This window comes from Coregonus lavaretus (assembly GCF_964263955.1).
Source record: "Coregonus lavaretus genome assembly, contig: HAP1_SCAFFOLD_2263, whole genome shotgun sequence".
NCBI lineage: Eukaryota > Metazoa > Chordata > Actinopteri > Salmoniformes > Salmonidae > Coregonus > Coregonus lavaretus.
In genome coordinates, this window is record NW_028158682.1 from 7,501 (window position 1) to 35,000 (window position 27,500).

Below are 27,500 nucleotides of genomic sequence, written 5' to 3' on the forward strand. Positions count from 1 at the left end.
TAGAGGTTAGGGTTCGCTCGGAGCGGTTGCGTCCTGATGGAACTGAGCTGCTCTGTTCAAACCTGCAAAGCTGAAGTGTTACAGATTGAAGCGTGACAGAGAAACGTAAAGATCGTTTTTTTTCCCCCGATTGAGCCCGACGACGCATGCAGCGTTTAAAGCGTGAACGCAGTCTCTCCCCGCTGACGCTGAACTTCCACGATAAGGATTTGAACAGAGCCCTCACTTTAGGCTGAGGGGAGGCAGTGTGATGGTGATGGTGCCACCTCTCTCACTCTCTCTTCCCTCACTAATCTCTCCCTTTATTTCCCCCCCCCCATGTATTCTCTCACTCTCCCTCCCTCCCTCCCTCCCGCCACCTTTATTTCCAGCCCTCACGTTGCCATGACAATCTCCGACATCGTCGGGCTAATAATCACCATGGTTACCGTACAATGCGTTACCATGCCGATGGGTTCCAGAGAAGATTATGACAGGACTGTGAGTGTGGGTGAACGTGGACTTTATATAACCGTTACAGCAACGTTATGGTGACGTTCCCAACTTCATCCATCCATCCCCCATCCATCCATCCATCCATCCATCCATCATCCATCCAACCATCCATCCATCCATCCATCCATCCATCCATCCTTCCACCCATCCATCCATCCATCCATCCATCATCCATCCAACCATCCATCCATCCATCCATCCATCCATCCTTCCACCCATCCATCCATCCATCCATCCATCCATCCATCCATCCAACCATCCATCCATCCATCCATCCATCCATCCAACCATCCATCCATCCATCCATCCATCCATCCATCCATCCAGACAGACAGAACTCACTACAGCCTCTCTTTATGTTCTAAGAGCTGAGAGAATCGTTGGAATATTCAAGTTATGAACATTAAAGATTATATGTGCATATTTGCAAGAACAAAAATACATTTTTAATGGTGATTTTATGATGTGGGCCGTTCTGAAGGCTTTTTGAAATGAAGTGACTGCAGGTGTTTAAAGTTGTAGATAATGACTTCTTTTATCTTCTCTTACTGTTCTGAATAATAATTTAAATGTAAATTATCTTGCTTAGGGTTGTTTTTATTTTAATGAGAGCTTTATCTGGGCCTGTCTTTGTGTCCAGGTGATCTGGGCCTGTCTTTGTGTCCAGGTGATCTGGGCCTGTCTTTGTGTCCAGGTGATCTGGGCCTGTCTTTGTGTCCAGGTGATCTGGGCCTGTCTTTGTGTCCAGGTGATCTGGGCCTGTCTTTATGTCCAGGTCATCTGGGCCTGTCTTTATGTACAGGTGATCTGGGTGTGGTCAGTCATCAGGTGATCTGGGTGTGGTCAGTCATCAGGTGATCAGGGTGTGGTCGGTCATCAGGTGATCTGGGTGTGGTCAGTCATCAGGTGATCTGGGTGTGGTCAGTCATCAGGTGATCAGGGTGTGGTCGGTCATCAGGTGATCAGGGTGTGGTCGGTCGGTCACCAGGTGATCTGGGTGTGGTCGGTCATCAGGTGATCTGGGTGTGGTCGGTCATCAGGTGATCTGGGTGTGGTCGGTCATCAGGTGATCTGGGTGTGGTCGGTCATCAGGTGATCTGGGTGTGGTCGGTCACCAGGTGATCTGGGTGTGGTCGGTCGGTCATCGTTTTAGTTCTCCTGTATCTGCTTCTGACATCACACCTTGTAATGTTCGATTTACCTGATCTCATTGGATGGCATCGATGTCTGCGGATGCGTTGTCTTCTAACCAAAGATACGAGATGCAATCGCAACTGACTGTAGCTCATATAAACCACACAACAGCTACCGGTGGTTCCACGATGACTGAAAACACAACCGTGGGACGAACGACTGACACATTTCCGGGCCAAGGGGGCGGTCCATTTAAAATGAATTCATTCTTTCCTTGTCCTTTGCCCTGCAAGTATCAACTCATGATTCGCCGTCATCAGAAGCGTCCACTTTCATTGGAGGGCTGAGTGGAGAGGGGCGTGTCTTTTACGTCTTTGGAATGCCAGCCACGGTTTTTTGAAAAACGCACGTGATCAAAAACGAAGCTTCGGACGTCATCGATGACATCCTTCTGATAAAGTGATACGCGCCTCGGCACACTGCTCTCGAAGTTATCTGCTTAACCTTCGATTTTCGACGCAGGCCTTGGAGCTCCGGTATCAAACGTAACATCACCAGTAACCACCAGTCATGGATACCAAAAAATGTTTGGTTAAATCACATTATCTAGTCATCACACTGTCTAGCTACATTTGATGATCTAGTGTTCCACTGTCTGGCTACATTTGATGATCTAGTGTTCCACTGTCTGGCTACATTTGATGATCTAGTGTTCCACTGTCTGGCTACATTTGATGATCTAGTGTTCCACTGTCTAGCTACATTTGATGATCTAGTGTTCCACTGTCTGGCTACATTTGATGATCTAGTGTTCCACTGTCTAGCTACATTTGATGATCTAGTGTTCCACTCTCTAGCTACATTTGATGATCTAGTGTTCCACTGTCTAGCTACATTTGATGATCTAGTGTTCCACTGTCTGGCTACATTTGATGATCTAGTGTTCCACTCTCTGGCTACATTTGATAATCTAGTGTTCCACTGTCTGGCTACATTTGAAGATCTAGTGTTCCACTGTCTAGCTACATTTGATGCAACAACATTGTATTGTTTTCTATATCAAATGTGCCTTGCTTTGTGGTGGTCTGGCTTGACTCTCTCTCTCAACCCTCTCTGTTCTCTCTGGTTTGACTAGCTAGGTCTGTTATCTCTGGTTTGACTAGCTAGGTCTGTTCTCTCTGGTTTGACTAGCTAGGTCTGTTATCTCTGGTTTGACTAGCTAGGTCTGTTCTCTCTGGTTTGACTAGCTAGGTCTGTTATCTCGGTGTGTCTTGTAGATATACTATCTGTACCGTACAGCCGATATACATGACACCTGACCTCTGATGACATCACACAGTGTGACCTGCTGACCCTTTCGGGGTTGTGTGAAACGTATAGAGATAGATTTTTTTTTTGAGGACTCATTTTTACATCTGTGCCAGCGTGGGCAAACCCATAGGAATCCCCCCAACCCCCCAGTTGACTACCTTAAAATGGTGGATAACGGCAACTTCCAACAGAAATGGCAACGTCCATGTTTAAAAAAAAAGGGGTTATATCTTATATAAAAATCGATTCCTCGACTCCTTCCTGGTTCATTCAAAACTGATCATGTGATCTGTTTCGGAATGTTCTGCTACATGCTCCGAAAACCCAGCGTGGAAACGGTAACTAACGGTAACCAATCATCCCCCCCAGAGCTAGTGGTTTATGAGGGGGGTAGTGTAGGGGTAAGTCAGGGGTAGTGGGATTTTATCTGTTATTTTTTTACTTTGGGTAACAGAGAGGGTGAATGTAACACTGGTACAGCTACACTACCGGTCAAAAGTTTTAGAACACTCATTTAAGGGTTTTTCTTAATTTTTACTATTTTCTACATTGTAGAATAATAGTGAAGACATCAAAACTATGAAATAACACATATGGAATCGTGTAGTAACCAAAAAAAAGTGTTCAACAAATCAAAATATATTTTATATTTGAGATTCTTCAAAAGTAGCCACCCTTTTGGCCTTGATGACAGCTTTGCAAACTCTTGGCATTCTCTCAACCAGCTTCACCTGGAATTATTTTTTTCAACAGTCTTGAAGGAGCTCCCACATATGCTGAGCACTTGTTGGCTGCTTTTCTTTCAATCTGCGGTCCGACTCATCCCAAACCATCTCAATTGGGTTGAGGTCGGGGGATTGTGGAGGCCAGGTCATCTGATGCAGCCCTCCGTCACTCTCCTTCTTGGTAAAATAGCCCTCACACAGTCTGGAGGTGTGTTGGGTCATTGTTCTGTTGAAAAACAAATGATAGTCCCACTAAGCCCAAACCAGATGGGATGACGTATCGCTGCAGAATGCTGTGGTGGCCATGCTGGTTAAGTGTGCCTTGAATTCTAAATAAATCACAGACAGTGTCACCAGCAAAGCACCCCCACACCATAACACCTCCTCCTCCATGCTTTACGGTGGGAACTACACATGCAGAGATCATCCGTTCACCCACACCGCATCGCACAAAGACACGGCGGTTGGAACCAAAAATCTCCAATTTGGACTCCAGACCAAAGGACAAATTTCCACCGGTCTAATGTCCATTGCTCGTGTTTCTTGGCCCAAGCAAGTCTCTTCTTATTGGTGTCCTTTAGTAGTGGTTTCTTTGCAGCAATTCGACCATGAAGGCCTGACTCACACAGTCTCCTCTGAACAGTTGATGTTGAGATGTGTCTGTTACTTGAACTCTATGAAGCATTTATTTGGGCTACAATTTCTGAAGCTGGTAACTCTAATGAACTTATCCTCTACAGCAAAGGTAACTCTGGGTGTTCTATTCCTGTGGCGGTCCTCATGAGAGCCAGTTTCATCATAGCACTTGATAGTTTTTGCGACTACAATGTTCTGTATTGACTGACCTTCATGTCTTAAAGTAATGATGGACTGTTGTTTCTCTTTGCTTATTTGAGCTGTTCTTGCCATAATATGGACTTGGTCTTTTACCCAATAGGGCTATCTTTTGTTTACCACCCCTACCTTGTCACAACACAACTGATTGGCTCAAACGCATTAAGAAGGAAAGAAATTCCACAAATTAACTTTTAAGGCACACCTGTTAATTGAAATGCATTCCAGGTGACTACCACATGAAGCTGGTTGAGAGAATGACAAGAGTGTGCAAAGCTGTCATCAAGGCAAAGGGTGGCTATTTGAAGAATCTCAAATATAAAATATATTTTTGATTTGTTTAACACTTCTTTTGGTTACTACATGATTCCATATGTGTTATTTCATAGTTTCGATGTCTTCACTATTATTCTACAATGTAGAAAATTGTAAAAAAGAAAAGAAAAAACCCTTGAATGAGCAGGTGTTTCTAAAACGTTTGACCGGTAATGTGGCCAACTGGGCTTGAACCCCGGGGTCACAAGACTGTGTTAGCTTACGGAGCTAAAGGCTTGAGACCTAGGTATCATCTCTTGGAGCTAACAGGTCTTCAGGTTCACAGAACCACCTCCATTACATAAAGAAGAAAAACAATGCTCAAACGTGTCGTGGAGCATAGTACTGTTTCTGTTTGCTTGTTTGTTTGTTTTTTTATAAAGAAAAAAGTTATTTTTTATTTTATTTTTTGCCTGTGAGCGTCGACAGAGACCAGAGTGGTTTCTGGGCCCCGCTGCAAGTGTGTGTGTGTGTGTGTGTGTGTGTGTGTGTGTGTGTGTGCGAGCATATATAAGCTGTGTATCTACTCTGCTGTGTGTTGACAGTATGAAAACGTGGTGATGTCATGGCGGTCCGTGGGAACGTGGTGTGCTTGCAGTGATGCATCCGTCATCCTCTCGAGAATAAAGAAATAAAAATGTTCTATACAGACTCCACTGGACTCTTTTACTATGGCTGTCTGTCTGTCTGTCTGTCTGCCTGTCCGTCCAACATTCACCTACCCAACCAGTAAGCATTACCAGCCTTCAAGGGGTGTTATCAGAGACAACACAACAAAACAGAGCTGAAGGCAGTTATCTCCCAGAATACACCCTGGCCTTCCTTCACTGTACTAATGAAGCATCCCATTGGTTTTAGTGTGTGAATTCCTATTGGAAATGTAACAACCGTTATCTACTACCCCGTCTCTATCACTGACGTGTGACTGTTAGATGAGCACTACCCCTGAGGCCCAGAGGGGGGCAGCAGAGAGCTGTGGAGATATTCATTACAGACATCTATTAAAGCACACAGCGGTTCTCAACCTGGAGTCCTGGACCCCTGGGGGTACCTGGTCTATCCACAGGGGGCAGCCTGGAGTCCTGGACCCCTGGGGGTACCTGGTCTATCCACAGGGGGTACCTGGTCCATCCCCTGGGGGTACGTGGTCTATCCACAGACTTCAAAGTGTACACTACAGTAACATTTAGGACCAGTAACACACATCAAAGTATACACTACTTTAACATTAGGGACCAGTCGCACACTCCAAAGTGTATACTGTTTTAATGATCAGATACAAAAATCAGGCGTACATCATACAAGTATACAACAGAATGATAACAGGATCAGAGAGAAGACGTGATCACAGTCTCTACCTTACCCCCCCAGACTGAAGATTGATCACATCAACTAGTCATACATTTACATGATCAGTTTCAGGCATGTTTCACGATTAGTAAAAGAGCGACAAGAGGAGGGGTACGGTAGAGAGAGAAAGGAGGGGTACGGTAGAGAGAGAAAGGAGGGGTACGGTAGAGAGAGAGAGAGAGAAAGGAGGGGTACGGTAGAGAGAGAGAGAGAAAGGAGGGGTACGGTAGAGAGAGAAAGGAGGGGTACGGTAGAGAGAGAGAGAGAGAAAGGAGGGGTACGGTAGAGAGAGAGAGAGAAAGGAGGGGTACGGTAGAGAGAGAAAGGAGGGGTACGGTAGAGAGAGAGAGAGAGAAAGGAGGGGTACGGTAGAGAGAGAAAGGAGGGGTACGGTAGAGAGAGAGAGAGAGAAAGGAGGGGTACGGTAGAGAGAGAGAGAGAGAGAGAAAGGAGGGGTACGGTAGAGAGAGAGAGAGAGAGAGAGAGAAAGGAGGGGTACGGTAGAGAGAGAGAGAGAAAGGAGGGGTACGGTAGAGAGAGAGAGAGAGAAAGGAGGGGTACGGTAGAGAGAGAGAGAGAAAGGAGGGGTACGGTAGAGAGAGAGAGAGAGAAAGGAGGGGTACGGTAGAGAGAGAGAGAAAGGAGGGGTACGGTAGAGAGAGAGAGAGAAAGGAGGGGTACGGTAGAGAGCGAGAGAAAGGAGGGGTACGGTAGAGAGAGAGAAAGGAGGGGTACGGTAGAGAGAGAGAGAGAAAGGAGGGGTACGGTAGAGAGAGAGAAAGAAAGGAGGGGTACGGTAGAGAGAGAGAGAAAGGAGGGGTACGGTAGAGAGAGAGAGAGAAAGGAGAGGTACGGTAGAGAGAGAGAGAGAGAAAGGAGGGGTACGGTAGAGAGAGAGAGAGAGAAAGGAAGGGTACGGTAGAGAGAGAGAGAGAGAGAAAGGAGGGGTATGGTAGAGAGAGAGAAAGGAGGGGTACGGTAGAGAGAGAGAGAGAGAAAGGAGGGGTACGGTAGAGAGAGAGAGAGAGAAAGGACGGGTACGGTAGAGAGAGAGAAAGGAGGGGTACGGTAGAGAGAGAGAGAGAGAGAAAGGAGGGGTACGGTAGAGAGAGAGAGAGAGAAAGGAGGGGTACGGTAGAGAGAGAGAGAGAGAGAAAGGAGGGGTACGGTAGAGAGAGAGAGAGAGAGAAAGGAGGGGTACGGTAGAGAGAGAGAGAGAGAGAGAAAGGAGGGGTACGGTAGAGAGAGAAAGGAGGGGTACGGTAGAGAGAGAGAGAGAAAGGAGGGGTACGGTAGAGAGAGAGAGAGAAAGGAGGGGTATGGTAGAGAGAGAGAAAGGAGGGGTACGGTAGAGAGAGAGAGAGAGAGAAAGGAGGGGTACGGTAGAGAGAGAGAGAGAGAAAGGAGGGGTACGGTAGAGAGAGAGAAAGGAGGGGTACGGTAGAGAGAGAGAGAGAGAGAGAAAGGAGGGGTACGGTAGAGAGAGAGAGAGAGAAAGGAGGGGTACGGTAGAGAGAGAGAGAGAGAGAGAGAAAGGAGGGGTACGGTAGAGAGAGAGAGAGAGAAAGGAGGGGTACGGTAGAGAGAGAGAGAGAGAGAAAGGAGGGGTACGGTAGAGAGAGAGAGAGAGAAAGGAGGGGTACGGTAGAGAGAGAAAGGAGGGGTACGGTAGAGAGAGAAAGGAGGGGTACGGTAGAGAGAGAGAGAGAAAGGAGGGGTACGGTAGAGAGAGAGAGAGAGAAAGGAGGGGTATGGTAGAGAGAGAGAGAGAAAGGAGGGGTACGGTAGAGAGAGAGAGAGAGAGAGAAAGGAGGGGTACGGTAGAGAGAGAGAGAGAGAGAGAAAGGAGGGGTACGGTAGAGAGAGAGAGAGAGAAAGGAGGGGTACGGTAGAGAGAGAGAGAGAGAAAGGAGGGGTACGGTAGAGAGAGAGAGAGAAAGGAGGGGTACGGTAGAGAGAGAGAGAGAGAAAGGAGGGGTACGGTAGAGAGAGAGAGAGAAAGGAGGGGTACGGTAGAGAGAGAGAGAGAAAGGAGGGGTACGGTAGAGAGAGAGAGAGAGAAAGGAGGGGTACGGTAGAGAGAGAGAGAGAGAAAGGAGGGGTACGGTAGAGAGAGAGAAAACTGTGTGATAGAGAAAGGAGGGGTACGGTAGAGAGAGAGAGAGAGAGAAAGGAGGGGTACGGTAGAGAGAGAGAGAGAGAGAAAGGAGGGGTACGGTAGAGAGAGAGAGAGAAAGGAGGGGTACGGTAGAGAGAGAGAGAGAGAGAAAGGAGGGGTACGGTAGAGAGAGAGAGAGAGAGAAAGGAGGGGTACGGTAGAGAGAGAGAGAGAGAAAGGAGGGGTACGGTAGAGAGAGAGAAAACTGTGTGATAGAGAAAGGAGGGGTACGGTAGAGAGAGAGAGAGAAAGGAGGGGTACGGTAGAGAGAGAGAGAGAAAGGAGGGGTACGGTAGAGAGAGAGAGAGAAAGGAGGGGTACGGTAGAGAGAGAGAGAGAAAGGAGGGGTACGGTAGAGAGAGAGAGAGAACTGTGCTAGAGAAAGGAGGGGTACGGTAGAGATTGTGTGAGTGAGAGAGAGAGAGAGATACCTTTAACAGTGGAACACACCTCCACTTCTCTATCATACCCCTCCACACACACACAGTCTTCTTAACGATGGACATGTTTCAGTATGGATCATTTCAAACCGTTGACACAACCGCCGAGTAGCGGACCTGAACACATCCCACCTGGCATCATCATGATGGCAAAAAACAACAGAGTGGAACTGCAGAGTTGTGGAGAACACATCCTAGTATCCTAGCATAGCCTTAGGGATCCCTGTGGGACTGCAGAGTTGTGGAGAACACGTCCTAGTTGTTGCTAGCATAGCCTTAGGGATCCCTGTTCATTCTAAAAACACTGACATCTGGGGTGGGTTCATTAGGTCGCACACCGTGGCAAAACGTTTTGCAACGGAAACAATAGTTTATATTTGACAAATTCAGGTAGGTCGCTTCCGTTTGGTTCCTAGTGAATCCATCCTTGTTCCACTGTAGTCCAGTCCCCCAGGTCAGTAATGGTCCAGTCTGAAGTCCAGTCCCCCAGGTCAGTAATGGTCCAGTCTGAAGTCCAGTCCCCCAGGTCAGTAATGGTCCAGTCTGAAGTCCCCCAGGTCAGTAATGGTCCAGTCTGAAGTCCAGTCCCCCAGGTCAGTAATGGTCCAGTCTGAAGTCCCCCAGGTCAGTAATGGTCCAGTCTGAAGTCCCCCAGGTCAGTAATGGTCCAGTCTGAAGTCCCCCAGGTCAGTAATGGTCCAGTCTGAAGTCCAGTCCCCCAGGTCAGTAATGGTCCAGTCTGAAGTCCCCCAGGTCAGTAATGGTCCAGTCTGAAGTCCAGTCCCCCAGGTCAGTAATGGTCCAGTCTGAAGTCCAGTCCCCCAGGTCAGTAATGGTCCAGTCTGAAGTCCCCCAGGTCAGTAATGGTCCAGTCTGAAGTCCAGTCCCCCAGGTCAGTAATGGTCCAGTCTGAAGTCCAGTCCCCCAGGTCAGTAATGGTCCAGTCTGAAGTCCCCCAGGTCAGTAATGGTCCAGTCTGAAGTCCAGTCCCCCAGGTCAGTAATGGTCCAGTCTGAAGTCCCCCAGGTCAGTAATGGTCCAGTCTGAAGTCCAGTCCCCCAGGTCAGTAATGGTCCAGTCTGAAGTCCCCCAGGTCAGTAATGGTCCAGTCTGAAGTCCCCCAGGTCAGTAATGGTCCAGTCTGAAGTCCCCCAGGTCAGTAATGGCACTTCTCAGGACGGGTCTAACAGCCTGGGTCTGAATCCTGGGGAGCTAACACAAGTCTTCAGGTCTCAGTCTTGGCATTGTCCAAATCAGGGGAGGGCTGGCGTAGTCAGTGGGCAGAGCTAAGGTAAGGCAGCTCCTCCTATAATGCACTGGGCTAAGGGCTAAGGTCACAGAGGTCGTGACCACTTCTGACCCCGCCCACATCAGGGGTTAAAGTTCATATAGTAGAGATCTTAAAAACAATCATGATCTTGAAGGATGATGAAGCACAATCAGAGTGTGTGTGTGTGTGTGTGTGTGTCAGAGTTCGTATGGTCCGTTTGACACAGGGTGGTCCACTGAGGTTGGAACATAAAGCTGATCTCCTCGACCGCAACCTAACATGTCCAAACCTAGATAGATAGATAGAGAGAGAGACACAGAGAGAGACAGAGAGAGAGAGACAGAGAGAGAGAGACAGAGAGAGAGAGAGACAGAGAGAGAGACAGAGAGAGAGAGAGAGAGAGAGAGAGAGAGACAGAGAGAGAGAGACAGAGAGAGAGACAGAGAGAGAGAGACAGAGAGAGAGAGACAGAGAGAGAGAGAGACAGAGAGAGAGACAGAGAGAGAGACAGAGAGAGAGAGAGACAGAGAGAGAGACAGAGAGAGAGAGAGAGAGAGAGAGAGAGAGAGAGAGAGAGACAGAGAGAGAGAGAGAGAGAGACAGAGAGAGAGAGAAAGACAGACCGGGACAGAGAAACAATGCACTGTGAGCACTAACGACAAACAGGGAGTGATATAGGAATGAATTGATTGGCTGGCTGACTGACTAACCCTTCTCCTGCAATTTTCGCGGCCCCGCGGAATTCTGATATTATTATTTTTTTAAATCCCCATAAAATCTGTCTGTTTAAACTAGGGCTACGTCTCAATCCACTGCATCCGCCGATGTTGCGCTTTCCGCACCTGCGATGAAAGGTGCCAGAGCTACAGAGGTGTTTGTCAGACAATGAAACATCCCAGAAAATCTTCTCCCGAACACGTCCAGCGTCCCAACAGTTTGGGCTATGACCCCTCTGGGGAAAGGAACACGTCCAGCGTCCCAACAGTTTGGGCTATGACCCCCTCTGTGGAAAGGAACACGTCCAGCGTCCCAACAGTTTGGGCTATGACCCCCTCTGTGGAAAGGAACACGTCCAGCGTCCCAACAGTTTGGGATATGACCCCCTCTGTGGAAAGGAACACGTCTAGCGTCCCAACAGTTTGGCCTATGACCCCTCTGTGGAAAGGAACACGTCCAGCGTCCCAACAGTTTGGGATATGACCCCCTCTGGGGAAAGGAACACGTCCAGCGTCCCAACAGTTTGGGCTATGACCCCTCTGTGGAAAGGAACACGTCCAGCGTCCCAACAGTTTGGGCTATGACCCCCTCTGTGGAAAGGAACACGTCCAGCGTCCCAACAGTTTGGGCTATGACCCCTCTGTGGAAAGGAACACGTCTAGCGTCCCAACAGTTTGGGCTATGACCCCCTCTGTGGAAAGGAACACGTCTAGCGTCCCAACAGTTTGGGCTATGACCCCCTCTGTGGAAAGGAACACGTCCAGCGTCCCAACAGTTTGGGCTATGACCCCTCTGGGGAAAGGAACACGTCTAGCGTCCCAACAGTTTGGGCTATGACCCCCTCTGTGGAAAGGAACACGTCCAGCGTCCCAACAGTTTGGGCTATGACCCCTCTGGGGAAAGGAACACGTCCAGCGTCCCAACAGTTTGGGCTATGACCCCTCTGTGGAAAGGAACACGTCCAGCGTCCCAACAGTTTGGGCTATGACCCCCTCTGTGGAAAGGAACACGTCTAGCGTCCCAACAGTTTGGGCTATGACTCCTCTGTGGAAAGGTGAGTCTCTCACGAACACGTCGGTTGTTCTACTCCAGGAGGCCCACAAGACTCGTCTGAAGGTCTGAAAATGAATGGAAGTCTATATGGAGACTGTTTAAGGGGTTAAATACATGTTCCAAATTTTTTTTATTATATATATATATATATATATAAAAATGTTTCCTGATCTTTGTTATATCTCCCAGATACAGGACAGACAATTCAGAACAAACTTCCTTTAGATTTTTTGGGGACAATCTGATGTTCCATGTAGTGAAGCTGTTTTTCAAAGCGTTTCTATTGGCTAATAGCAGTAATGCCAAATTAAATGTTTCATCAAATAATTTATTATTATTATTAATTTTTTTATACCTTAAGGGGGTCTTACAATTCCAAATCAAATAGCTAAATGATCCTTGGTATAACCTTCCATATGTTAGCTTAGTAGAGGGTTAGGTTGACTGACTGACTGACGTATTGATCGCCAGTCGCTGCGGTACCTTGACGGTGCTGTCTACGGCTCCGGAGAAGAGGCGCCCCCTGCTGACGGCCAGAGCAGTCACACTCCCCTGGTGTCTGAGGAGGGTCTGGGTACAGATCATGTTATCCATGCTCCACACCTGGAACCCACACACACACAGGAAGAGTTCGTTTATTACACACAGTAACACACACACACACACACACACACACACACACACAGACACAGACACACACACACAGGAAGAGTTCGTATAGTACACACAGACACACACACACACACACACAGGAAGAGTTTGTATAGTACACACAGTAACACACACAGACACACACACAGACACACACACAGACACACACACAGACACACACACAGGAAGAGTTCGTATATTACACACAGTAACACACACACACACACACACACACAGTTGATATATACAGGTAACTGCCAAAATAAAGAAAACATCCAACGTAAAAGTGTCTTTAAACAGGGCGTTGGGCCACCAGCAGCCAGAACAGCTTCAATGCACCTTGGAATAGCTTCTAGAAGAGTCTGGAACTCTATTGGATGGGATGCGACCGCCGTTCTTCCACGAGGAATTCCATCATTTGGTGTTTTATTGATGGTGGCGGGAAAACGCCGTCTCTGGCGCCGCTCCCAGTGTCCAATCGGATTGAGGTCTGATGACACGCCCCTTTTAAACCCCCTTTTGAGAGACCCCCCTCTTTCAAAAAGTCGCTGAGATCTCTTATTCTGGACGTTGGTAACCAAAATAACGGGCAACTGGGCATTTTTTAAACGTGACCCTAAGCATGATGGGATGTTAATTGCTTAATTAACTCAGGAACCACACCTGTGTGGAAGGACATGCTTTCAATATATATATATATATATATATATATATATATATATCTCTCTCTCTCTCTCATTTACTCAAGTGTTTCCTTTATTACTTAATACACATACACACCTACAACACACAGAGTTAGTTCATACACACAGTCAGTCAGACAGACAGACAGACAGACAGACAGACCGGTCGGACAGACAGACAGACGGTCGGACAGACAGACAGACCGGTCGGACAGACAGACAGACGGTCGGACAGACAGACAGACGGTCGGACAGACAGACAGACGGTCGGACAGACAGACAGACGGTCGGACAGACAGACAGACAGACGGTCGGACAGACAGACAGACAGACGGTCGGACAGACATACGGTCGGACAGACAGAGACAGACGGTCGGACAGACAGACGGTCGGACAGACAGACAGACAGACGGTCGGACAGACATACGGTCGGACAGACGGTTGGACAGACAGACGGTCGGACAGACAGACGGTAGGTCGGACAGACAGACGGTAGGTCGGACAGACAGACGGTCGGACAGACAGACGGTAGGTCGGACAGACAGACGGTCGGACAGACATACGGTCGGACAGACAGACGGTAGGTCGGACAGACAGACGGTAGGTCGGACAGACAGACGGTAGGTCGGACAGACAGACGGTCGGACAGACATACGGTCGGACAGACAGACGGTAGGTCGGACAGACAGACGGTCGGACAGACAGACGGTAGGTCGGACAGACAGACGGTAGGTCGGACAGACAGACGGTCGGACAGACATACGGTCGGACAGACAGACGGTAGGTCGGACAGACAGACGGTCGGACAGACAGACGGTAGGTCGGACAGACAGACGGTAGGTCGGACAGACAGACGGTCGGACAGACAGACGGTCGGACAGACAGACGGTAGGTCGGACAGACAGACGGTAGGTCGGACAGACAGACGGTAGGTCGGACAGACAGACGGTAGGTCGGACAGACAGACGGTCGGACAGACAGACGGTAGGTCGGACAGACAGACGGTCGGACAGACGGTAGGTCGGACAGACAGACGGTAGGTCGGACAGACAGACGGTAGGTCGGACAGACAGACGGTCGGACAGACAGACGGTAGGTCGGACAGACAGACGGTCGGACAGACAGACGGTAGGTCGGACAGACAGACGGTAGGTCGGACAGACAGACGGTCGGACAGACATACGGTCGGACAGACAGACGGTCGGACAGACATACGGTAGGTCGGACAGACAGACGGTCGGACAGACAGACGGTAGGTCGGACAGACAGACGGTAGGTCGGACAGACAGACGGTCGGACAGACAGACGGTAGGTCGGACAGACAGACGGTCGGACAGACAGACGGTAGGTCGGACAGACAGACGGTCGGACAGACAGACGGTAGGTCGGACAGACAGACGGTAGGTCGGACAGACAGACGGTAGGTCGGACAGACAGACGGTCGGACAGACATACGGTCGGACAGACAGACGGTCGGACAGACAGACGGTAGGTCGGACAGACATACGGTCGGACAGACAGACGGTCGGACAGACAGACGGTCGGACAGACATACGGTCGGACAGACATACGGTCGGACAGACATACGGTCGGACAGACAGACGGTCGGACAGACAGACGGTAGGTCGGACAGACAGACGGTCGGACAGACATACGGTCGGACAGACATACGGTCGGACAGACATACGGTCGGACAGACAGACGGTCGGACAGACAGACGGTAGGTCGGACAGACAGACGGTCGGACAGACATACGGTCGGACAGACAGACGGTCGGACAGACATACGGTCGGACAGACATACGGTCGGACAGACAGACGGTCGGACAGACAGACGGTAGGTCGGACAGACAGACGGTCGGACAGACATACGGTCGGACAGACAGACGGTCGGACAGACATACGGTCGGACAGACATACGGTCGGACAGACAGACGGTCGGACAGACAGACGGTAGGTCGGACAGACAGACGGTCGGACAGACAGACGGTAGGTCGGACAGACAGACGGTAGGTCGGACAGACAGACGGTAGGTCGGACAGACAGACGGTAGGTCGGACAGACAGACGGTAGGTCGGACAGACAGACGGTAGGTCGGACAGACAGACGGTAGGTCGGACAGACAGACGGTAGGTCGGACAGACAGACGGTAGGTCGGACAGACAGACGGTAGGTCGGACAGACAGACGGTCGGACAGACATACGGTAGGTCGGACAGACAGATGGTGGTCAGAGAGTCAGACTAGGGATGTTAACGGTTACAGTAGTCAGTTAGCCGCCAAAAAGACATTTGACCAGTCATGCTTATCAGTCTATAGGTTAATTAGCATAATTTCGTGGAATTAAATTGGGGTCAGAATTTTACAAATCTCTTCAGTCATAAAACAGGAACAGTGTCTTGGTCAACCGGAATTATTATTTCATATATATATATATATATATATATATATATATATATATATATATATATATATATATATATATATATATATATATATATATATATATATATAGGCAAACCGTGCCAATTTATCCTCCAAACACCGGCTTCGAGGTCATTATCACTTTTATACAACGGGTTACCAACATATTCAAATAATGATTGACATATTTTCATTAAAAACGTTATTTTGATTAATTTATTCATACTATTTAATCCTTCCACAAGATATAGTCCCGACACAAATCTAGGGTTGCTGCCCAAGCCGGCTGGTCGTTCGTTCTATTGGTTCGGTTGCCAGAGACGCGACCCAGTCGGTCAGTCTTTTTGTTCTGTATCTATGGACGTGACCCAGTCGTTCAGACAGACAGACGATCAGACAGACAGACATGTGTAACAGACAGACCGATGGTCAGACAGACAGACAGACAGACGGTCAGACAGACGGTCAGACAGACAGACAGACAGACGGTCAGACAGACGGTCAGACAGACGGTCAGACAGACGGTCAGACAGACGGTCAGACAGACGGTCAGACAGACAGACAGACAGACAGACAGACAGACAGACAGACAGACAGACGGTCAGACAGACGGTCAGACAGACGGTCAGACAGACAGACGGTCAGACAGACGGTCAGACAGACGGTCAGACAGACAGACAGACAGACGGTCAGACAGACAGACAGACAGACGGTCAGACAGACGGTCAGACAGACGGTCAGACAGACGGTCAGACAGACAGACAGACAGACGGTCAGACAGTCTTACCCTGAGTGAGCGGTCATATGAGGCGCTGAACACCTTGGTCTGGTCTGGTGTAGAGATGACTGCTAGAGCGTACACGGTCCCCACATGACCAGTTAGGGTACGCACCTGCTCCTTAGATTCTATATCCCAGACCTAGAGAACACAATCATCATCATCATCATCATCATCACCTGCTCCTTAGATTCTATATCCCAGACCTAGAGAACACAATCATCATCATCATCATCATCATCACCTGCTCCTTAGATTCTATATCCCAGACCTAGAGAACACAATCATCATCATCATCATCACCTGCTCCTTAGATTCTATATCCCAGACCTAGAGAACACATTCATCATCATCATCATCATCATCATCATCACCACCTGCTCCTTAGATTCTATATCCCAGACCTAGAGAACACAATCATCATCATCATCACCTGCTCCTTAGATTCTATATCCCAGACCTAGAGAACACAATCATCATCATCATCATCATCACCTGCTCCTTAGATTCTATATCCCAGACCTAGAGAACACAATCATCATCATCATCACCTGCTCCTTAGATTCTATATCCCAGACCTAGAGAACACAATCATCATCAGGGCTCGACATTAACGACTGTCCTCTTGTCCAGGACATGTAAAAAAAAATACAAATAAATGTCGGACAAAAAAGTTGTTCGAATGGCCAAGTACAGTTTAATACTCAAATCTATTTTTCCATGTACATAAATTTAATAAAAAGCCTACATGTCAAAGTGAAGGTGATCTGCATTTTGGCTACAGCCTCATGTCCAAACCGATGCTGACACGAGGGAGGCGACAGAAAAATGTAGCCAAACTTGAAATGAGACTTAAAATTACACACAGGCTAAAAACGCCTGTCACGTCTTAAATTAACATGAACGTCTAAAGGCTTGATTCTGTCAACATACTCGAGGCACTTGTTCAGATCAAATAGTCACAAGACCGGAGTGAAGGCCAGTTCCTGTTGCGCACCGCAATAAATCACCCACCTTGAATCCGAGTGTAGGCGGTCAGCATTTTGAAAACGATTTAACCATAAAACTTTAAAATTGTTTAAAACCCTGGACGTTTTATATGTCATTTTATTAAGCATGTCTTACTTTGTTTCAAAGTAGCTTAGCCTAGCCGGAATACAACCACAGAAAATGTTGAGGGAATTATTTTAAAACACGTAATATTCCATTGAAACCAGCATTTCTCCTGTTCTATTGGTTTTTCAAAAATCAACGTTTGTTTTACTGTCCGGTGGACCCACGCTAGTTGATGCCAATCACACCCTCTCTTTAATTTCTAACGGATATTTTCATCTCTGTCACATGAGACCGCTCCTGCAGTACGCTTTTGAGAACGGTGTTTTCCCACTAATTGCATTTTTGGAACATTTGCGCGTAGCCTACAGCCATGAGCGCATCGTTGAGCTTTATAATATGAAGAGATAAGAACGTTATCAACATTTTAAGCTACATGGTCTGATCCTGTTGCATCAGCCTCATTGCTTTAAAAAAAATAAAAAATTGAGCTCTGTCGTCTCAGAACTGGCCCAGAGTCTGTTTAATTAAGGACACCCTTATATTTTGAGCTCTGTCGTCTCAGAACTGGCCCAGAGTCTGTTTAATTAAGGACACCCTTATATTTTGAGCTCTGTCGTCTCAGAACTGGCCCAGAGTCTGTTTAATTAAGGACACCCTTATATTTTGAGCTCTGTCGTCTCAGAACTGGCCCAGAGTCTGTTTAATTAAGGACACCCTTATATTTTGAGCTCTGTCGTCTCAGAACTGGCCCAGAGTCTGTTTAATTAAGGACACCCTTATATTTTGAGCTCTGTCGTCTCAGAACTGGCCCAGAGTCTGTTTAATTAAGGACACCCTTATATTTTGAGCTCTGTCGTCTCAGAACTGGCCCAGAGTCTGTTTAATTAAGGACACCCTTAATTTTGAGCTCTGTCGTCTCAGAACTGGCCCAGAGTCTGTTTAATTAAGGACACCCTTAATTTTGAGCTCTGTCGTCTCAGAACTGGCCCAGAGTCTGTTTAATTAAGGACACCCTTAATTTTGAGCTCTGTCGTCTCAGAACTGGCCCAGAGTCTGTTTAAATTAAGGACACCCTTAATGTTGAGCTCTGTCGTCTCAGAACTGGCCCAGAGTCTGTTTAAATTAAGGACACCCTTAATGTTGAGCTCTGTCGTCTCAGAACTGGCCCAGAGTCTGTTTAAATTAAGGACACCCTTACATTTTGAGCTCTGTCGTCTCAGAACTGGCCCAGAGTCTGTTTAAATTAAGGACACCCTTACATTTTGAGCTCTGTCGTCTCAGAACTGGCCCAGAGTCTGTTTAATTAAGGACTCAGGAGGGGAATACTTTATAAAAATAAAAAAAAGACAAAAGTATTTGGTTGTAATTGTAAACGTTGCAATATTTTAAAATAGGCCACCGAGTGTGGACCACCGTCCTCCAGAAGAGCCTTAGAATGGCAGCGTTGAGTTTTGAGACAGGCTTGAATATGCAGAGTAGCCACTAGACAGAGGGTAGCCTCCATTTGGCTGATTCTCTAGGGGGGAACAAAAAGACAGTCATGCATTTTGTTTTGTAAAGTGGTTCCTCGCGTCATACAATGATGGAACCAGGGGGGTTACAGACCATTCTATATAAAGTGACCATTTTATATAAAAGTGACTTGTGGTCCTCTGTAGCTCAGCTGGTAGAGCACGGCGCTTGTAACGCCAGGGTAGTGGGTTCGATTCCCCGGGAACCACCCATATGTAAAAATGTATGCACACATGACTGTAAGTCGCTTTGGATAAAAACGTCTGCTAAATGGCATATTATTATTATTATTGTCTAGTTGAGCTGTTGTACAAGTAAAAAAATATGTCCTACTTGTCTGAAGTATAAGTGGCCAAAAACGTTAATGTCAAGACCTGATCATCACCATCATCATCATCACCACCTCAAATCATGTCCCCTGTTCCCTTGAGGCCGGTACAAATCATGTCCCCCGTTCCCTTGAGGTCAGTACAAATCATGTCCCCTGTTCTCTTGAGGCCAGTACAAATCATGTCCCCTGTTCCCTTGAGGCCGGTACAAATCATGTCCCCTGTTCCCTTGAGGCCGGTACAAATCATGTCCCCTGTTCCCTTGAGGCCGGTACAAATCATGTCCCCTGTTCCCTTGAGGCCGGTACAAACCCTTGTGCCTGCCTGTCTCTCTGTGTGTCTGTGTCTGTATCTTACGTGTATGAGGTTCTCGTAGGTGCCACAGACGATGTGATGGTTTGTGACAGCGATGGAGTAGACGCTGCCCCCGCTGGTCTGGAGGACATGAACACAGTCCAGAGAACGGATGTCCCAGATCTGATGACCGGGGGGAAGAGGAGGTGGGGGGAGAGGGGAAGAGGAGGTGGGGGAGGAGGAGAGGAGGTGGGGGAGAGGGGAAGAGGAGGTGGGGGAGAGGGGAAGAGGAGGTGGGGGAGAGGGGAAGAGGAGGTGGGGGAGAGGGAGAGGGGGAGAGGAGGTGGGGGAGAGGGGAAGAGGAGGTGGGGGAGAGGGGAAGAGGAGGTGGGGGAGAGGGGAAGAGGAGGTGGGGGGAGAGGGGAAGAGGAGGTGGGGGAGAGGGGGAGAGGAGGTGGGGGAGAGGGGGAGAGGAGGTGGGGGAGAGGGGAAGAGGAGGTGGGGGAGAGGGGGAGAGGAGGTGGGGGAGAGGGGAAGAGGAGGTGGGGGAGAGGGGAAGAGGAGGTGGGGGAGAGGGGAAGAGGAGGTGGGGGGAGAGGGGAAGAGGAGGTGGGGGAGAGGGGAGGAGGTGGGGGAGAGGGGAGGAGGTGGGGGAGAGGGGAAGAGGAGGTGGGGGGAGAGGGGAAGAGGAGGTGGGGGGAGAGGGGAGGAGGTGGGGGAGAGGGGAGGAGGTGGGGGAGAGGGGAAGAGGAGGTGGGGGAGAGGGGAGGAGGTGGGGGAGAGGGGAGGAGGTGGGGGAGAGGGGAAGAGGAGGTGGGGGGAGAGGGGAAGAGGAGGTGGGGGGAGAGGGGAAGAGGAGGTGGGGGAGAGTTTTACTAAATGTTTAGAATGATTATTCACTGTACTGGAACAAGACAGAGCACACAGACAGACAGACAGCAGCCATTTACAGACAGGCAGTCTGGCAGAAACACAACAGACAGCAGCCATTTACAGACAGGCAGTCTGGCAGAAACACAACAGACAGCAGGCATTTACAGACAGGCAGTCTGGCAGAAACACAACAGACACTCCGTTTCTCCAGCTCTGCTCAGCTGTAGAAAGACAGATAAATCACAGCTGCAAGTCATCAACTTCCATCCCCATAGCAATGGTGGAATGTTCACTAGCTCCACAAATCAGAGAGCTCCACCAAAACATGCCACGACGTGGGGGAGAGATGGGAGGGACAGAGAGAGAGAGAGAGAGATGGGGAAGGAGAGAGGGGGGAGAGACAGAGAGAGAGATAGAGGAGGAGAGAGGAGGAGAGAGAGAGATGAGGAAGGAGAGAGGGGGAGAGAGAGAGAGAGATGGGGAAGGAGAGAGGGGAGGGACAGAGAGAGAGAGATGGGAAGGAGAGAGGGGGGAGAGACAGAGAGAGATATGGGGAAGGAGAGAGGGGGAGAGAGAGAGAGAGATGGGGAAGGAGAGAGGGGAGGGCCAAAGAGAGAGAGATGGGGAAGGAGAGAGGAGGAGAGAGAGAGAGATGGGGAAGGAGAGAGGGGAGAGAGAGAGAGAGAAATGGGGAAGGAGAGAGGGGAGGGACAGAGAGAGAGATGGGGAAGGAGAGAGGGGGGAGAGAGAGAGAGATGGGGAAGGAGAGAGGGGAGGGACAGAGAGAGAGAGATGGGGAAGGAGAGAGGGGGGAGAGAGAGAGAGATGGGGAAGGAGAGAGGGGAGAGAGAGAGATGGGGAAGGAGAGAGGGGGGAGAGAGAGAGAGATGGGGAAGGAGAGAGGGGGGAGAGAGAGAGAGAGAGAGAGAGAGAGAAATGGGGAAGGAGAGAGGGGAGAGAGAGAGAGAGAGAAATGGGGAAGGAGAGAGGGGAGAGAGAGAGAGAGAAATGGGGAAGGAGAGAGGGGAGAGAGAGAGAGAGAAATGGGGAAGGAGAGAGGGGAGGGACAGAGAGAGAGATGGGGAAGGAGAGAGGGGGGGAGAGAGAGAGAGATGGGGAAGGAGAGAGGGGAGGGACAGAGAGAGAGAGATGGGGAAGGAGAGAGGGGGGAGAGAGAGAGAGATGGGGAAGGAGAGAGGGGAGAGAGAGAGATGGGGAAGGAGAGAGGGGGGAGAGAGAGAGAGATGGGGAAGGAGAGAGGGGGAGAGAGAGAGAGAGAGAGAGAAATGGGGAAGGAGAGAGGGGAGGAGAGAGAGAGAGAGAGAAATGGGGAAGGAGAGAGGGGAGAGAGAGAGAGAGAAATGGGGAAGGAGAGAGGGGAGGGACAGAGAGAGAGATGGGGAAGGAGAGAGGGGGGAGAGAGAGAGAGAGAGATGGGGATAATAAATCTAAAATCTACCATACTGACTTCTACCCCCCTCCCTCCAGTCCCCTGGGTCTTCGTTAGCAGCTCAGAGAGACTTCTACCCCCCCCTCTATATTTAGTAACAGACCCAGAGACTGGCCAACCACATCCCTATGCTTTCAGCTATGATGCCACACCCTGACCTACCTTGATGGTCTGGTATGATCCACTGTAGAGGTGGTTCTGGGAGGCCACCAGAGCACGAACCCAGTGGTTCAGTCCTGTTAACTCCTTCTTCAACTTCAACTCTGTCCCCACTATGTCCCACACCTAGAGGGAGAGAAGGAGGGGAGAGAGAAGGGGTGGAGAGGAGAGAGAGAAGGGGTGGAGAGGGAGAGGAGAGAGGGAGAGAAGGAGAGAGAAGGGGTGGAGAGGGAGAGAGAAGGGGGGAGAGAGGGAGAGAGAAGGGGTGGAGAGGGAGAGAGAGAGGGAGAGAGAAGGGGTGAGAGGGAGAGAGAGAGAGGGAGAGAGAAGGGGGGAGAGGGAGAGAGAAGGGGGGAGAGGGAGAGAGAAGGAGAGGAGAGGGAGAGGAGAGAGGGAGAGAGAAGGGGGGGAGAGAGGGAGAGAGAAGGGGGGAGAGGGAGAGAGAAGGGGGAGAGGGAGAGAGAAGGAGAGGAGAGGGAGAGGAGAGAGGGAGAGAGAAGGGGGGGGAGAGAGGGAGAGAGAAGGGGGGAGAGGGAGAGAGAAGGGGGGGAGAGGGAGAGAGAAGGGGGGGAGAGGGAGAGAGAAGGGGGGAGAGGGAGAGAGAAGGGGGGAGAGGGAGAGAGAAGGGGGGAGAGGGAGAGAGAAGGGGGGGAGAGGGAGAGAGAAGGGGGGGAGAGGGAGAGAAGGAGGGGAGAGAGAAGGGGTGGAGAGGAGAGAGAAGGGGGAGAGGGAGAGAGAAGGAGAGGAGAGAGGGAGAGAGAAGGGGGGGAGAGAGGGAGAGAGAAGGGGGGAGAGGGAGAGAGAAGGGGGGGAGAGGGAGAGAGAAGGGGGGGAGGGGAGAGAGAAGGGGGGAGAGGGAGAGAGAAAAGGGGGAGAGGGAGAGAGAAGGGGGGAGAGGGAGAGAGAAGGGGGAGAGGAGAGAGAGAGAGGGAGAGAGAAGGGGGGAGAGGGAGAGAGAAGGGGGGTGAGGGGAGAGAAGGGGGGAGAGGGAGAGGAGGGGAGAGAGAAGGGGTGGAGAGGGAGAGAGAAGGGGGAGAGGAAGAGAGAAGGAGAGGAGAGGGAGAGGATGAGAGGGAGAGAGAAGGGGGGGAGAGAGGGAGAGAGAAGGGGGGGGGAGGAGAGAGAGGGAGAGAGAAGGGGTGGAGAGGGAGAGAGAGGGAGAGAAAGGGGGGAAGAGAGAAGGGGGGAGAGAGAAGGGGGAGAGAGAGAAGGAGAGAAGGGGAGAGAGGGAAGGGGGGAGAGAGAAGGGGGGAGAGGGAGAGTGAGAGAGAGACAGAGGGGGGGGAGAGAGAGACAGAGGGGGGGGGGGAGAGACAGAGGGGGGGGGGAGACAGACAGAGAGAGACAGATGTGAGAACTACACATTTAGAGCAGGGCAGCAGTATTATTACAGTAACACACACACACACACACACAGACACACACACACACACACACACACAGACACACACAGACACACACAGACACACAGACACATACACACACACACACAGTTACAAAGTTATCAGGCGTTAACAGTGCAGATGATGTCATTGAGCTGAAACACTGAAGGGAGAGAGAGAGTTGTGAAAGAGAGGAAAGTCCCTTACAATAGTGACATCATTCTTCCCTCTTTCTTTCCCAGTTACCACGGTGATAGAGGGAGCACAGCGCCCTGTCAAGGAGATCTCTCCCTCCCTTCCTCCCTCCCTCTCTCTCCCCCCCTTCCTCCCTCCCTCTCTCTCCCCCCCCTCCTCCCTCCCTCTCTCTCCCCCCCCTCCCCTCCTCTCTCTCGCTCTCTACCTCAGTGATTCTGTCTGTCCTCTCCCATCAGAAGAGCTGAGACCTGAGGTACTGTACAGGAAGAGGAGGCCTGGGGTTAAAGGTTAAAGCTGTTGGTCAGCCTGGTACTGTACAGGAAGAGGAGGCCTGGGGTTAAAGGTTAAAGCTGTTGGTCAGCCTGGTACTGTACAGGAAGAGGAGGCCTGGGGTTAAAGGTTAAAGCTGTTGGTCTGACTGGTACTGTACAGGAAGAGGAGGCCTGGGGTTAAAGGTTAAAGCTGTTGATCAGCCTGGTACTGTACAGGAAGAGGAGGCCTGGGGTTAAAGGTTAAAGCTGTTGGTCTGACTGGTACTGTACAGGAAGAGGAGGCCTGGGGTTAAAGGTTAAAGCTGTTGATCAGCCTGGTACTGTACAGGAAGAGGAGGCCTGGGGTTAAAGGTTAAAGCTGTTGGTCTGACTGGTACTGTACAGGAAGAGGAGGCCTGGGGTTAAAGGTTAAAGCTGTTGATCAGCCTGGTACTGTACAGGAAGAGGAGGCCTGGGGTTAAAGGTTAAAGCTGTTGATCAGCCTGGTACTGTACAGGAAGAGGAGGCCTGGGGTTAAAGGTTAAAGCTGTTGGTCTGACTGGTACTGTACAGGAAGAGGAGGCCTGGGGTTAAAGGTTAAAGCTGTTGGTACAGGAAGAGGAGGCCTGGGGTTAAAGGTTAAAGCTGTTGATCTGACTGGTACTGTACAGGAAGAGGAGGCCTGGGGTTAAAGGTTAAAGCTGTTGGTCTGACTGGTACTGTACAGGAAGAGGAGGCCTGGGGTTAAAGGTTAAAGCTGTTGGTACAGGAAGAGGAGGCCTGGGGTTAAAGGTTAAAGCTGTTGATCAGCCTGGTACTGTACAGGAAGAGGAGGCCTGGGGTTAAAGGTTAAAGCTGTTGGTCTGACTGGTACTGTACAGGAAGAGGAGGCCTGGGGTTAAAGGTTAAAGCTGTTGGTCTGACTGGTACTGTACAGGAAGAGGAGGCCTGGGGTTAAAGGTTAAAGCTGTTGGTCTGACTGGTACTGTACAGGAAGAGGAGGCCTGGGGTTAAAGGTTAAAGCTGTTGGTCTGACTGGTACTGTACAGGAAGAGGAGGCCTGGGGTTAAAGGTTAAAGCTGTTGATCAGCCTGGTACTGTACAGGAAGAGGAGGCCTGGGGTTAAAGGTTAAAGCTGTTGGTCTGACTGGTACTGTACAGGAAGAGGAGGCCTGGGGTTAAAGGTTAAAGCTGTTGATCAGCCTGGTACTGTACAGGAAGAGGAGGCCTGGGGTTAAAGGTTAAAGCTGTTGATCAGCCTGGTACTGTACAGGAAGAGGAGGCCTGGGGTTAAAGGTTAAAGCTGTTGGTCTGACTGGTACTGTACAGGAAGAGGAGGCCTGGGGTTAAAGGTTAAAGCTGTTGGTCTGACTGGTACTGTACAGGAAGAGGAGGCCTGGGGTTAAAGGTTAAAGCTGTTGATCAGCCTGGTACTGTACAGGAAGAGGAGGCCTGGGGTTAAAGGTTAAAGCTGTTGATCAGCCTGGTACTGTACAGGAAGAGGAGGCCTGGGGTTAAAGGTTAAAGCTGTTGGTCTGACTGGTACTGTACAGGAAGAGGAGGCCTGGGGTTAAAGGTTAAAGCTGTTGGTCTGACTGGTACTGTACAGGAAGAGGAGGCCTGGGGTTAAAGGTTAAAGCTGTTGATCAGCCTGGTACTGTACAGGAAGAGGAGGCCTGGGGTTAAAGGTTAAAGCTGTTGGTCTGACTGGTACTGTACAGGAAGAGGAGGCCTGGGGTTAAAGGTTAAAGCTGTTGATCAGCCTGGTACTGTACAGGAAGAGGAGGCCTGGGGTTAAAGGTTAAAGCTGTTGGTCTGACTGGTACTGTAAAGGAAGAGGAGGCCTGGGGTTAAAGGTTAAAGCTGTTGGTCAGACTGGTACTGTACAGGAAGAGGAGGCCTGGGGTTAAAGGTTAAAGCTGTTGGTCTGACTGGTACTGTACAGGAAGAGGAGGCCTGGGGTTAAAGGTTAAAGCTGTTGGTCTGACTGGTACTGTACAGGAAGAGGAGGCCTGGGGTTAAAGGTTAAAGCTGTTGGTCTGACTGGTACTGTACAGGAAGAGGAGGCCTGGGGTTAAAGGTTAAAGCTGTTGATCAGCCTGGTACTGTACAGGAAGAGGAGGCCTGGGGTTAAAGGTTAAAGCTGTTGGTCTGACTGGTACTGTACAGGAAGAGGAGGCCTGGGGTTAAAGGTTAAAGCTGTTGGTCTGACTGGTACTGTACAGGAAGAGGAGGCCTGGGGTTAAAGGTTAAAGCTGTTGATCAGACTGGTACTGTACAGGAAGAGGAGGCCTGGGGTTAAAGGTTAAAGCTGTTGGTCTGACTGGTACTGTACAGGAAGAGGAGGCCTGGGGTTAAAGGTTAAAGCTGTTGGTCTGACTGGTACTGTACAGGAAGAGGAGGCCTGGGGTTAAAGGTTAAAGCTGTTGGTCTGACTGGTACTGTACAGGAAGAGGAGGCCTGGGGTTAAAGGTTAAAGCTGTTGGTCTGACTGGTACTGTACAGGAAGAGGAGGCCTGGGGTTAAAGGTTAAAGCTGTTGGTCTGACTGGTACTGTACAGGAAGAGGAGGCCTGGGGTTAAAGGTTAAAGCTGTTGATCAGCCTGGTACTGTACAGGAAGAGGAGGCCTGGGGTTAAAGGTTAAAGCTGTTGGTCTGACTGGTACTGTACAGGAAGAGGAGGCCTGGGGTTAAAGGTTAAAGCTGTTGGTCTGACTGGTACTGTACAGGAAGAGGAGGCCTGGGGTTAAAGGTTAAAGCTGTTGATCAGCCTGGTACTGTACAGGAAGAGGAGGCCTGGGGTTAAAGGTTAAAGCTGTTGATCAGCCTGGTACTGTACAGGAAGAGGAGGCCTGGGGTTAAAGGTTAAAGCTGTTGGTCTGACTGGTACTGTACAGGAAGAGGAGGCCTGGGGTTAAAGGTTAAAGCTGTTGGTCTGACTGGTACTGTACAGGAAGAGGAGGCCTGGGGTTAAAGGTTAAAGCTGTTGATCAGCCTGGTACTGTACAGGAAGAGGAGGCCTGGGGTTAAAGGTTAAAGCTGTTGATCAGCCTGGTACTGTACAGGAAGAGGAGGCCTGGGGTTAAAGGTTAAAGCTGTTGGTCTGACTGGTACTGTACAGGAAGAGGAGGCCCGGGGTTAAAGGTTAAAGCTGTTGGTCTGACTGGTACTGTACAGGAAGAGGAGGCCTGGGGTTAAAGGTTAAAGCTGTTGGTCTGACTGGTACTGTACAGGAAGAGGAGGCCTGGGGTTAAAGGTTAAAGCTGTTGATCAGCCTGGTACTGTACAGGAAGAGGAGGCCTGGGGTTAAAGGTTAAAGCTGTTGATCAGCCTGGTACTGTACAGGAAGAGGAGGCCTGGGGTTAAAGGTTAAAGCTGTTGATCAGCCTGGTACTGTACAGGAAGAGGAGGCCTGGGGTTAAAGGTTAAAGCTGTTGATCAGCCTGGTACTGTACAGGAAGAGGAGGCCTGGGGTTAAAGGTTAAAGCTGTTGGTCTGACTGGTACTATACAGGAAGAGGAGGCCTGGGGTTAAAGGTTAAAGCTGTTGATCAGCCTGGTACTGTACAGGAAGAGGAGGCCTGGGGTTAAAGGTTAAAGCTGTTGATCAGCCTGGTACTGTACAAGAAGAGGAGGCCTGGGGTTAAAGGTTAAAGTTGTTGGT

At 49.8% G+C, this 27,500-nt stretch overlaps 1 protein-coding gene across 2 annotated transcripts in view; it reads right to left on the reverse strand.

Moving 5' to 3' along the window:
* Window positions 1-10,234: 10,234 nt before the first annotated feature.
* Window positions 10,235-27,500, reverse strand: part of traf7 (TNF receptor-associated factor 7) — a 45,515-nt gene continuing 28,249 nt past the window's right edge. The window contains exons 16-20 of one of the 2 annotated variants that reach the window (XM_084197933.1): window positions 22,013-22,135; window positions 19,591-19,710; window positions 16,346-16,477; window positions 12,286-12,405; window positions 10,235-10,321 (exon numbers count right to left, since the gene is read on the reverse strand). In XM_084197933.1, the coding sequence (XP_084054059.1) occupies window positions 10,307-10,321; window positions 12,286-12,405; window positions 16,346-16,477; window positions 19,591-19,710; window positions 22,013-22,135 (510 nt within the window). In that variant the 3' untranslated portion in view covers window positions 10,235-10,306. Of the gene's footprint in view, window positions 10,322-12,285; window positions 12,406-16,345; window positions 16,478-16,708; window positions 16,915-19,590; window positions 19,711-22,012; window positions 22,136-27,500 lie in introns of those variants that run through there. The other variant, XM_084197934.1, reaches the window with a different exon arrangement.